The sequence below is a fragment of the Symphodus melops genome, assembly GCF_947650265.1.
Source record: "Symphodus melops genome assembly, chromosome: 12".
Taxonomy (NCBI): domain Eukaryota; kingdom Metazoa; phylum Chordata; class Actinopteri; order Labriformes; family Labridae; genus Symphodus; species Symphodus melops.
The window spans coordinates 15,228,118-15,241,490 of NC_136702.1; the positions used below are offsets into that span (position 1 = coordinate 15,228,118).

Below are 13,373 nucleotides of genomic sequence, written 5' to 3' on the forward strand. Positions count from 1 at the left end.
TCCTGTTTAGGTCACTACTCTGTCTTGAAGTTTGTCAGTCCTCAGGGGCCCCCTACTGGTCTGGTGCTCCAAGCATTTGGCTGCCTTGCCGGTTGACAAGCAGCGCCTCTGACTACAGTTCACGCTTACTGGCGGCTTCAAACATTAAAACACCCAAGCTGTTGTTTATTAAGCTTCAAAGTCACATACTTGGTAAGTCCTATAAATAACTCTATTATTTCCCTGAAATCCTATAACTGAAATAAAACACGCTGAAATACAATTGGCAACAGTGTAAAGCTTCTGTATGTGCATATATTACCACAATACTAAAATTCCCACAGTTTAAGTTATTTTCTTCTTTCTGCTTTCTGCTTTAAGTTTAGGCTCCTGGGATTGTGCGTACTGATCACTGATGTTTGGATGTACTTATTGTAATTTGAATTAGTGATTTTGAACTTAGCCGTGTCGGCTAACAGCACAGAGAAGACACAAGTAACTGTTGATGTTACTAACATTTGTGTCTCTTAAAATTATGGGTCAACATATTAACAAAAACAGTCCCATCATGCTGGAGCAGTAGTCTGAGTGTTTTATGTGAAGAATTTGTTCACAAAAGGGTAATTAATACAATCCATTAAAAACTAGAGATTTAAAGAAGAGTCAACATTTTTTGTTCAGAATTGATGTATTACCCCTTTTTTTAAATGAATAATTACAACACTTAATTACATTTCAGTGCTTAACTTATACATCAAAGCTGATGAACATTCTGTCCTCGCTGGTGCCGATCTTTTCTTTTTGTGTATGAAGTCACAAAAATATGCACATAGAAAAATATCACCATTCATTAATTCAGTTTATAACCTCAAATTCTCAAACCTCCAAGAAGTGTAAGAACAACATGACATGTTTTACTTGGCCCAGAAACTAACCACGATAAGTGTGAGGAGAAGTGCAGTTCACTCCCATGTGTATGCTGATAAAGAAACAGAATCTTCTAAGTTTCTATACAAATTACTTCTGACTATTTCAGATTTCATGTTTTTTGGATTGTATCTAAGGTTTGTATGTTTTGAATTTCCTTGCTTAGAAGTGCATAACACCATGTTGAAGGTACAAAAACATCAATAATGAACACTAATGACCAGGCTGCTCTCAAATGATGTAAAAACCTGTGACTGCCGAGAGGTAAGAAAACAATTGAACACTGTGTGTGACAGAGAATGGTTGGCAGTGCTGAAAATGTGTTTGATCATATAATAGTGAGCTGTAGACATGCAAATCATCCCTACTGTCCTTAAATCTACTGAACACTGTTGTGACATCTCTCCTTGTACCTTACCCTTATATTTCACTTTAGTTGATCTAAATGCAAAAAAACCCAAATATGACAGTTTTTCCCAACAAACACAAAACAACTCTGTCAGACTGTTTACATTCCACTAAATGTAAATTCAGTGTAAAAAAATTGTAGCAATGTTGCAAAAGGAAAAGGTCCTTATTTTCATTTCAATCCAGCTGCTGTGTTTCTGTCAGTTTGGCAAGCTTGTCGTTGGAATCTGAACTTCTGTTCGTCTGTATAAATTTGTTTAATTCCTGAGAATATAGAAACTGTGCATCAATAGTCAGTAACAACACAGCAAACATGTTGTGCTCCGAGTATGGCTCCTATCAAACAATCTAATTTTTAAAAAAAAAATTTTTTTATATACTTTATTAATCCCTCGAGGGGAAATTCGGTGTTCACTCTGCATTAATGGAGAGATCTCAGAGTGAGGTTGCTGCACACAGCGTGCGCTCCAGAGCAGTTTTTGGGGTTCGGTGCCTTGCTCAGGGGCACCTCGGCAGTGCTCAGGAAATGGACTGGCACCTCTCCAGCTACCAGACCAGTTTCCGGACTTGGTCCGTGCCGGGACTTGAACCGGCGACCCTCCGGTTCCCAACCCAAGTCCCTACAGACTGAGCTACTGCCGCCCCAATATAATGTAATAATGTAATTCTCAAGATACATTCATATTTGATCTGTAACACATCAGTGTTCGTTGATTTTGAACTAATGCTTCTTTAATCACAATCAATTATGCTTATTCCAGAATCTAGGAGTGAGACTCTGTGCAGTTTTCTGATACAAGAAAAAAGATGTTTAATAAATCTTATATTAATAATAATAAGTAACGATTAAAAAAAGTTAAACAATTCCCTTACAAGTGAGACTCCCTAGGAAACTTAGAATAATTACTTTGAAATGAAATAGACATATCAAGTAAACATAAATTAATCTAAAGTACCCGTTTACAATCCTTTTTTTTGAATAAATCTGCCATCAAATACATATAAGGTGACACGTGTTGCATAGAAATTTCCTATTTCTTCTTTACTGTGAGTGCAATAGCTCATGAGAAAATAAAGTGTTTAAAATGTTTATCTCCCAAAGTTAGGGAGTCCTTTAATTTCATTTCATTTTAATCTGGCGACAGGTTTAAAAAAAGATCCCACTCATCCCCATGTGTGGAGGCTATGGTCCTCAACAAGGGGCGGCCCGGGTTCAAATCCAGACTGTGGGTCCTTTCCTGCATGTCAATCCCCACTATCTCTCCTCCTATCTCTCCAACAAAGGAAAAAAAACGCCCAAAAATAGATCTTAAAATACGACAGACTGTCCTGACAAACAGGACTGTCATTGAAGTGAGAAGAGAAAGAAGTCTAACATTCAGCTGGTGGGCTGGTGGAGGGAGGCTAAACTATAAAATAAAAACTGTCAGTGCAACAATCAGCGGTCCCTCATCAGACTTGTTGATAAATGCTTGTTCACAAAAATCATAATCGCAATAGTACAACGAAGTATGTGACATATATGCTACATATGCATAGCTAATCAGTGTTTCCTCAATTTCTATATCTTAAGTACCTAAGTATGTCTCTCTGTGGTGACATATAATTCCCCTACATGTCAGTTTTAGACCTGAGACAAACTGCATCGTGAGTTGAAGCAGCATCAGGCAGTTTGATCTGTTGTTTAGGAAAGGGTCAACTTTAAACAGACCTAAAACTTCAATAAATAAAAATAACTCAAACCATCTCATCAAAATATTTAGTAGCGACGTTTTGAAGTCATATTCTGTAATTGCTTTTATTCCCTTTCATTACCTGAACTTGGTCAGCTCTTACTGATATTTTCCGCATTGAGATTAATGTGCTTGTAGAATTTCTCCCAAACTCTGCGATTGAGAAAATTCATGTTTTTCCTATTTGTCTTAATGTTCTGAAGTTCTGTCTAGTTAAACAAGTCAGTGCTAAAATCACGTCTTTAAAACTGCTAAAGGATGCCTAAAGTCTAAAAAAACCCCCACTATTACTTTCATCGTAATATTAAGCTATCATCCCTTTCTTCACTTTGTAAACTAAAAGCTTCTCAGACTCCACCATGGAAGTGTTTGGTCAGGTTTCTTTGTGTGGAGTGACTGAAGATCCGGACACAAAGTAAGCAGTACATGTTACTGAATGTGTGTGTGGATCATTCTTCAGATAAATGTAACTCAAACCTCTCTGGTGTTAAAACTAAAACATATGTGATTTTCAACACAAACTTTGATAATCACAAACCCGAGCTGATGTATCATTACAAAGACGAAGTATAAAATCTAAAGAAAACATACCACCAAACACATCGGTGAATAAGACATACCAGCTATCTAACATGTCCAGGTGAGGGTGATGCGTCTTCGAGAATATTCTTTTTTTTATAGAAAAGAGAACTTTGGCGTGTTTTAACAAACCAAATGGATATGCTGGGCGAGGATCACACACTCCTCCTGCCTTCCATTTGTGTATCCTCGCTGCAGCATCCTTCTTCTACGTGTGAGGAGACGTCTGGTTCCTGGCAGTGCTGGCAGTTCCTTTTTTTGTTGACAGTGTTCAGTCTCCCATTCTGCTCTTATGTCGTCGACTCCTGCTGAATCTGGATGAAGCAGGCCTGCAGCAGATTCATTTAATGATCATTTAAAAAAAGATGCAACAAGATTGTAAGACGTTTTAAGGCTTTCCACTCCTTAAAGCCCCGTTTCCAACAAGCAGTCCAATTTGGTTCAGTTTGGTAAGGTAAACTCTGATCTTGCTTGCTTTTTCACAGTCAACCGTAGCCTTACTTGATAAGTGGAGTTTAAGCCAGATGGAGATAGCCGAAAAATAGTGTGACATCATAGCAGCCCCACACAGTGCAGCCAGCTATTAATTTAAGTTCAATGAAGAAGAACGGGATAAATAAAAAGGAACCGTTTAGGGCCAGATCGGCACCATTGGCACCCCAACAGAAGGGTACCAAAAAAGTAGGAAGGTACGGCTCCCATATTTTGGTACCATTCCCAACTTGTGATGGTGGAAACGCAGATAAAAGAGAACCGAACCAAACTGACCCGGACCTACATTTGTCATTTTTAACTGCTGCCATTTGTTTGTTTGAAGGTCGGCAGGTACTTTATTGATCCCGAGGGAAATTTAAGGAGGAGGGGAGGAGGAGTTTTGTAAAGTTTTGTGAGCGCTAAGTGAATACAACTTACAATCACAGTGTTGCTTTGGTGTCAAATATGGGCAGAATGCCAGCACATGTTTTATAGCCAGCACGTTTTATCCCTACCTGGTTCTGTACCTCGGCAGCATTACAAATGAGGGTTCTCCCTCAATGTGTTTTCCGAGGATTTAAAATAAAATAAATGATGATGATGACATTTTGAAGTGGGGCTATGAGTGTGTTTGAGAAGGCCTACCTTCAGCGTGGTGAACATCAGTCCCAGCTCTCCATGCTGAACGTTGGAGTCCATCAAGTCATCTATCAGACTGATCTCAGCTCCCAGGTTCTTGACCCTGTGGAACAGAGCAGCGGAAACACAGAGGCAGCTAACTGTAGTCTATGATTAAATAAACAAACACTGTCCAAATAGTTCAACATGTCATCAAATCTGACCAAAACACATTGAGTTTAACAGTTGCTAAATGTGAGTGCAAATGAGCTACATTTGCTTTATAGAGAATAATTACTGACTTTAAATAATGAATGAATCAGGTTAGAATAAGTGTGTGTGTGTGTGTGTGTGTGTGTGTGTGTGTGTGTGTGTGTGTGTGTGAGAGTGTGTATTGTAACACACCTCGCCCTGAGCACTACATAGAGGAAGAGGGGCAGCAGATCGTCCATGCACCACATGAAGTTGTCTTTCAACATGGGTTTTATTTCCTGGGTCAACTCTTCAAACGTCTTCTGGATGACGAGGAGTTTGTCTGATGGAGTGAACGTGGTGCTGCATGTGGAGGGAGACATACATTTGTATTCAGTATAATAAAACAAACAGTCTTGGTAATGCAATGCAGGGTTCACGCGACACAGCACAATTTGAGTTTCAGGTTTTAATAAGGGCAGAGAGTATATTTAAAATGTGAGCAGAAGTTGTTAATCAGACAGATTTAGTGAGACGCCAGGTCACACGGATTGTTACCTGATTTGTTGGAGTGTCTCAAAGGCAGAAACAAAGCAGGCATCTTTACTGCTGGACACAATCTAGGATAAAAGTCAACAAAATCATTGAGACAGGACAACACAAAAGATGCAACTGCAAACTCGAAGCTTGTGTTGGCGTCATCAAAAAATCTAGAAGTCATGTGGGTGCTGCATGGTTGGAATGAAGGAAACTGCTGAAATGTAGTGCAGAAAATAAACATTGTTATTTATTATTGTTAGAAAAAGGTACTTTCTAAGCCTAACCTGCTTTTTCTCTCCCAGAATTGACATCCAGACAGGCCAGAACTTCCTACAGAGGAAAAAAATTAAAGGAAAAGAATGAGGCTTTGTACAACAAGATCCACCTAACACCAATTAGAGACTTAGGGATTAGGATTTGTCACTATAAAAACTGCAGCTGTCATCACATATGCACAACTGAAAATGACTGGAAAATTCAAGGAAGGCTGCCCTTGAAATCTTTCAGAGTTGCTTTTGAGATGCACACATTTATCTCACAGCGAGAGGCTCTACCTGATGTGATCAACGTGGAAGTTTCACGGGATTCAAGGACAGAGCAGAACATGTGTGTGTGTGTGTGTGTGTGTGTGTGTGTGTGTGTGTGTGTGTGTGTGTGTGTGTATGTGTGTGTGTGTATGTGCCCCGAACCCAGGATATAAACAACCTCTCACTTTTCATGGTGTACTACCCGAATACTTTTTTGCTGCGTTCTAATATCGACTTACCTGGAAATGTACCAGGGAGTAGGCGGGATAAATTCCCGTTACTGTAAGTCACAGTTAAAAATGTAGCTGTTTGCGTTCACACACGCAGATCAACTCAACATTTTCAGGAAGATTTCGGGAGTTTGGTGTTTATATGTGAAAACCCCACGTGTGTGTACTCACTCTTGCACGCCCAGGAAGCTCAGCAGAGACTGATCGGGCTGTTTGTTGAGTCTGAGGATGCGCTCCCAGTATCGGGCCTCCTCCTGCTCCTCCTGAAGGCAGTACAGGGTAAAGAGAGGAGGGTAGAGCTGAGGGAGCAGCAGAGGGAGGAGCAAAGAGGAGCAGCTCACCACCAAGACGCCGCTGGAGACAAAAAGAGCGAGATGAAGGTTTCATCGAGTGTGTCCGTGTGTGTTTGTGTGGTTATGTGTGTTCGGACACTCACCTCTGCTCTTCAAAGCTTAAGTTGTGTCTGCTTTCAGATTGAGAGGCAGGGGATTCTGGGATAGCACAGCCGTCAGCAGGTAACCCAGGAAATAAAAACCTGTTGGCAAGTACGATGTGGTTTAGTTAAATAATTAAAATGTTATTTTATACATACATTCATAATTAAACTGTGTAATTCTCTCATCGACAGAATGCTGTGTTAAGGTTGGGCTGTATCTATGCGTTTGCATACAATGTTGACAGTGAGTGCAGAAGTAGTCAGCAGCACCAGGCCAAAGACTACAAATCAGAATAAAATTGAAACCAAACCATAAAATATACAGTGGGGTAAAGCAGAGAGGGTTGATGGAAAGAGAGGGCGGGACACCAGCACCACTTGCCTTTATGTTACAACCTGCTCTTCCACTGTCCTTTATATTTCACAGACAGACCGTCAGCAGGGGATACACTAAAAATGTTCTCTTCTGATTTTTTGTTGTTTTGTTTTAATGGCGTTGAGCCGAACGGGGATGTTAAGACTGTATCTTTATACGCCTCACACTACAAGGTAATCTGGTAAGATAATTGATTCCGAGCAGCCTTGATTCGGAAACGGCCTCCCGATTGTCCGGCGGGAATCGAACCGCGCCCGATTATCCTGCAGCCTGACCCTGGCTTTAAACGTCATGCTGCCACAATGCGGTAACGCATTCACAGACAGGTAGACCTATTTTACTCCATTGCAAAATCAATGACAATGTACAAAGACGTAATGACTGCGGATTCACGGCGCTGTCGCGGAATAGAACCATCTGTCAAAAAGCTGTAAAGGGATGAAAGAACTTGAACACCTACCTCACAATGACGTAGAAATGTGTAAGGAAGGCCTGAAGTTCGTGGACGGCTTGCCTGAGCATCCTGCGGTTGGAACCCACTCCAATGTAACTCATCCTAAAAACGGTAACCAACGTCTCCACCAGCCAGCCCAGGGGGTGGTGAGGGGTTTCACAAGCCTGCCGCACGAAGAGGGACAAAAAACAAAGAGAATATTTTAACATTTCAGTAACCAAAAATCCTCGTCAATTATTTTTAAAACAAAACATGGGATGGTCTATTCCTGAACTGCTTTCATTCCACTCTATAGACTGGTATAGTTTTAAGTCCTAAAACCAGAAGGTGAGTTAGCATTTTAGCACCATGGGTTCCTAACTCTAAAAGTCAATGAGGATTTTGAATGGGTTTGTGTTTAGATGCCTGAAATAAGGTCTGTGATTAACACATGCTGAAGACATGTTGATGTTTTGTTAGACAAGATAAACTACGTTAGCTAAGACTCCACTATTGAATTTTTAAGTTTTTACGCGAACGTTAAACGGCGGATGCTAACGAGTAGCTAACTGAAACTACAGTGGTTGTCGCAGACATTACACGTCATCCCGCTGGGAACTCTCTCCCTAATACTCCTTACAGCCTCTAGTCATGTTTTTCAGTGTTCTTGCAAATACTAGGTTAATAAACAACTTATTAAGATAACATTTAGCTATCTTATCAAATCTGCTGATTAGATCAATGAAGCATAACTGTCGTGACATCATAAATAAACCCCACTATTACTTTCATCGTAATATTAAGCTATCATCCCTTTCTTCACTTTGTAAACTAAAAGCTTCTCAGACTCCACCATGGAAGTGTTTGGTCAGGTTTCTTTGTGTGGAGTGACTGAAGATCCTGACACAATCATAATAAACTGGCCGCAGTGTAGTTTGCTAGAGCATAACGTTAGCTTTTTACTTCTCTCGGCTGCATTAACTCTTTAAACTTCATATAAATTATGTTCATCTGTAAAGATTATCCCGCTGAACAAAACAGCTACGCATCAGAAATGTGTGTTTGACACAGAGCTTATTTTCTGCAATGATCCAAAATCCAACGCAAAAATCCCAGAGGCGAATTTTCGTAGGAACCACCGGCGCCATTTTTTTTGGGTTGGCCTATAAAAATACGTCATTACTATACCAGTCTATTAGGAATGTCACTGATTATAACTCCTTATGACACTATTGTCAAATCAGACTGCACTGATCAACTGTTATTTGTGTCCAAGTCATTATCAATCTATATGTAATACTGTATGTTTGACCCAAAACAATGCAGAGATGATTGAAAAGACAGAGAAATACACACAAACAGAGTCCATGTCACAGCCACTTGTACCTTGAGGAGGTATCTTCGTATGTTGTCATAGTTGGCGGCAGTGACCTGTTCTCCATACTGAGGAATAAACTCCAAAGACTCCAATACTTTGCGCTGAGACCTGCTGAGTGTTGTGCTACAAACACACACATCACTTATTGTTCAATATAGCTGCATGTGAAAGTATGGTATGACACCATTTCTGTTGTCCTGTTTGTGTTTGTACTGTATGCTATTCCGTCTACCTCTGTCTTCGTGCAGTTGTAATGGTAACAGCAATGTTCTCCCAGGCTGTAGACCTCTCTCCTGTCCCAGCAGCATCACAGCCGAGACGACGCCAGCATTCATCGAACACGCAGACCCACCGCTGCTCTGCAGGCACCACATACTGACCCAGCCTGCTTTATATCCACAAATAAACATTTTCAAACTCCAAACCAAGCCTAGCACTAGACAATACAAACACACTGTCTCTGTTTTAAAAAAAAATAAATTAAATTCCCAAAACAATATGCACAAGAGATGGGCAAACAGTTGGAAAAATAATACACGTTAAAAAAGATGATTAGACTCAAAGAAATGAGGAACAACAAACAGCTTTCTGATCTGGGTACTGGTTGCTGAATATGAGTCCTTCACCATGTTATTTGAGACCAAATTTAACTCACAGCATGCGGCTTCTCTCTCTAGTTTCAGGTTCTTCGTTGGCTGGTTTGGTGTACGTTCCAACGACCTTCAGACCTGTGGTCCATTCTCCACTGAACAAGCCCTCCAGGTTGTCCCCATTAGCAAGAGATAAAACACCCTAAAGAAGAACGATGGGGGGGTGATGAATATGTATGAATATTTACTCTACTGCATAAAGACTGAATGACACGACACAATACAGTAAGATAACTCAAATGAAGAAAAGAATGCTAGAGAACATAAAAAAAAACACAATTAAGAAGAGACAAAGATTCATTCTACCTTCCCATTGACTGTCCAGTCGTCAGAGAACTCCCCATGGAGAGCTGTGTCGTCATCTGACACCAACATACCTGGGCCCTGGTAATACACATAAACGCATCATTAAAGGAAGAATATGCAACATTTTACATATAAAGATGGCAGAAATCTAGAACCGTAATTTCTATTGAGCGCACCTGGATATAAGCTGCACGGGCTAAAAATAAGCAAATAAATGTATTTGTACATATATAGGCCGCACTTGTTTCTAAGCTGCAGGTGTCCATGTTGTAACATGGGCTATTTACACAGAAAGACGTTACACTTTTTAAAAACTTTTAATTAAATACGTAGGCTACCGGTAACATCAACAAATACGAAGCCTACTGGAAATCCTTTACTGAATAGTGCCTGTAACACGGCTGATGAAAAAGATTACCGTAATACAGTAATACATTTCACAAGAAAAAGTGCATCCATTCACTGCCTCAGAATTACTTCATCACTTATTTCCTCAGTCTCTTTTTTGTTGTTGCAGTCAGTGTGAACCTTACGTGGAGCAGCTCTATTTCCTTCTTTGAAAGCCAGGTCGATCGCCTTTAACTTGAGAGCTGCATCATATGCATTTCTCTGTGTGTTTTCCATAATGAGGGTGCGTGCATGAAGTGCAAAATGACTGATATTAAGATCCTATGTGACGAGGTCAAATGTGTTTGCGGCAGAAGCTCATTGTCCGCCCCCCAAAAATCCATAAATTACCTGCATCATTGTAAGAGCCGCAGTGTTCAAAACGTGAGAAAGAAGTAGCGCCATATAGTCCAGAAATAACAGTATATCCTTTGTAAATATCTCTCTGAGTCATGACTGTCGACAAAGCGTGAGTCCCACCAGCTGTACTGTTGTTGCAGCCGTGTTTTCGTTGTTTTACATGGATGGGACGAACGTGCATTACGCTGTTTTAGTCAATGACTAGAGAAGAATAACATAGCCTACTCACTGCTTATTTCAATGTCACAAAAGTGTCTTTGGAACACGGTCATTCTGTGTCAATGTATGTGCATTATGAAGCTATGAGTTATCCAAAGTGTTCCCACAGTGTACCACAGGAAATTGCAGCTCGAGCTAGGAAACATTTAGGCTGCTGCTTGCGCTAAATTGTGCTTGATTATGCTGTGTTCTAATTGATAACTTTAGAGCGGACGCTTCAGAATAGCGGAGGTGTCGCCAAACATTAATGCTGGTGCTCAACGGTGACATCTACTGGATCCGAAAGTTGCACATTCTTCCTTTAATTCAAACATGCAAAGTCATTTAATGTGGAAGCACTGTCACTGAAGCCATTCATTTTGTCTCTGACAAAGCAGGTGTGCAGATGTGATTACAGCTGGGGAAGAGAAAAGCACGACTTCCTCAGTGCTGCTGTGCATCAAAGCCATGGCACAAAAAGGTGACGTGATTCACCTTCTGTCATTTCGTGTCGTGAGTTTATTTCCCCACATTAAAAGACACGCCAGTAGTTCCTTTTCAATCTCTGTCGTGTACAGTCAGTATGAACTTACGCTCATCTTGTTTTCTCTGAAGGTCCCTTCAAAGTAAACACCATGCTGGGTGAGCACCACAGCGCTGCCATGCCGCTGTTCGTCCAACCACAGGCCCATGTACTTCTCACCTCTGGGAAGAACACAAGAGAGCAGTGACTCATGGCTGTCCTGTCTCTACTTTTATACTCACATTACATTCGGTACGGCCAGTGTAACAATGATGGAATATGCCCATTTTTTCATTTCATTTCAAATTTTAATTTGCCAGGAGGACATAAAGTCTAAGATAGAAAGATGCTGCATTACCCACCCAGGCTCAATGACCTCGGCATATTGATTAAACTGAGTTCTAGTCTTTGGCTCACACAAAATGTGAAGAGATGCAGGGAGATGTACACTTCCTTTATATTTGTCAAATTTAGCATGTTTGCTGGTTTTCATGTTCTGTACCTTTCTTCTATTGATTAAATATGTACTGATTAATTTATTATTGCTGTCTCCTAACTAAATACAAAAACTGACTTCCTGTTGAATTTCTTTAGAAATCTATGATATAATACTTTGTTTATATTCCATAACAGTCATGTTGAAGCTGAGTTTTTTTCACGTTTATATCATGAAAATAAAAATATTGACCTGAATTTTCTTTACTATTACAGAAAAATAAGAATACTCTTGGGTTTCCATGGTTACAGGCCAGCACAGAAAGCCATAAAGGAAAGTTGAGAACTACAAAAAACAAATTAACAAATTAAAAAAAAAAAAGAAGAAGATGTTAATCGAAATATTTCTGGTGGTTCAAACTCATTTCTTAAACGTACTTTGTGATGTCATCGTAGACGCCATAGCCTGTCTTCTTGTTGTGGACCCACTGGCCAATAAAAACGCCTGAGGAATTCTTGTTCAGTCTGCCGGAATTCAGCATCCCGTAACCGTGTCGTTGCCCATCGCAGAAACAGCCCTCATATACTTCGCCACTGGCATACCTAGGAAGTCCCCACAGAGAAGTGGCCTCAAACAGCATTTATGTTCATGTCCAGGCAAATCATTTCGAATACAGGTAAAAAAGATCTGTACCTCCAAAACAGCTCTGAACAAAATAACGAATGTTATTCTGTGATTATCAAATTAAAATAAATTGCTGCCATGATGCATTTAATTACTATATTTGACAATGTTGGATGTGGAGTAAGTGAGGAAATGACACTGCATTTTAAATCTCATTAAAATCACTCGTGGATTGGATATTTACAAAAGTCCATATTCCTGTCTTTCAACACTTCATGCCATCTGGATGAAATTCAAGCATTTAAACACTTTGATTTGAAGTTTGGCCAAATGAAAACACTGACAGCGTTGTGAGTTTATTTCCCCACATTCCACTGAATGATAACTTAACACTAAGGTTTGTTGATGTAGGACTCTGTCACCAGTTTCAGTCAAGTGTTGCTCAAGTGTTGCTGAGATCAAATCACCGTTTCAATCAACTGTTTCTCCATATCAGACATGACCTCAGTGACTCTGATTTGTTATCTTTCACACAAGATATTTCAAACTTCCTTCTTCACTCTTATTAAAAAGCAGCATACTGACTTGTACTTGCCGAAGCCATGGATCTTGCCATCTTTCCAGTTTCCTTGGTAGATGTCTGGCTTATTCAGCACTTTGTTGGGCATAATATAATGTCCAAAGCTTTAAAGAAAAGAAATGTACTTCAATGTTTGAACAAAGATTTCATCTCACCTGGTAAATCACGATGTCATTGGGTTAAAATATGATCAACTGATTTCACTGTTTACGTTCAATGCTGCCAGGACCGAGAGGCCACCACTGTTTCCAACAACTTTCAAATATTGAAATATTTTCTCCTGATCACAGGTACATATTTGGAAAGTACTTACCCATCCTCCAGTCCATTCTTGAAGTTCCCACTATAGACCCGTCCATCTGGCCACTTCATGGTACCTCTGTAAAGGCAATTTCGTTATTTAAACTGAACTCATTTTACACTCAAGTGGTTTTTATTTAGACATTACCATGTTGAGTCAAATTGAGTCTTATAAAGTC

The 13,373-nt window shown here is 40.0% G+C and overlaps 1 protein-coding gene across 4 annotated transcripts in view; it reads right to left on the reverse strand.

The window, feature by feature from the left end:
• Window positions 1-557: 557 nt before the first annotated feature.
• LOC306833295 (alsin-like) overlaps window positions 558-13,373 on the reverse strand; it is a 31,252-nt gene continuing 18,436 nt past the window's right edge. For 2 of the 4 annotated variants that reach the window (XM_079358452.1, XM_079358453.1), the window contains exons 24-39: window positions 13,208-13,273; window positions 12,900-12,998; window positions 12,128-12,292; window positions 11,325-11,436; window positions 9,787-9,864; window positions 9,486-9,622; window positions 9,063-9,218; window positions 8,839-8,953; window positions 7,480-7,637; window positions 6,644-6,742; window positions 6,379-6,561; window positions 5,735-5,780; window positions 5,469-5,530; window positions 5,124-5,273; window positions 4,746-4,842; window positions 558-3,955 (exon numbers count right to left, since the gene is read on the reverse strand). In XM_079358452.1, coding sequence (XP_079214578.1) covers window positions 3,917-3,955; window positions 4,746-4,842; window positions 5,124-5,273; window positions 5,469-5,530; window positions 5,735-5,780; window positions 6,379-6,561; window positions 6,644-6,742; window positions 7,480-7,637; window positions 8,839-8,953; window positions 9,063-9,218; window positions 9,486-9,622; window positions 9,787-9,864; window positions 11,325-11,436; window positions 12,128-12,292; window positions 12,900-12,998; window positions 13,208-13,273 — 1,762 coding nt within the window. In that variant the 3' untranslated portion in view covers window positions 558-3,916. The remainder of the gene's footprint in view (window positions 3,956-4,745; window positions 4,843-5,123; window positions 5,274-5,468; window positions 5,531-5,734; window positions 5,781-6,378; window positions 6,562-6,643; window positions 6,743-7,479; window positions 7,638-8,838; window positions 8,954-9,062; window positions 9,219-9,485; window positions 9,623-9,786; window positions 9,865-11,324; window positions 11,437-12,127; window positions 12,293-12,899; window positions 12,999-13,207; window positions 13,274-13,373) is intronic. The other 2 variants (XR_013780337.1, XM_079358454.1) reach the window with 2 other exon arrangements.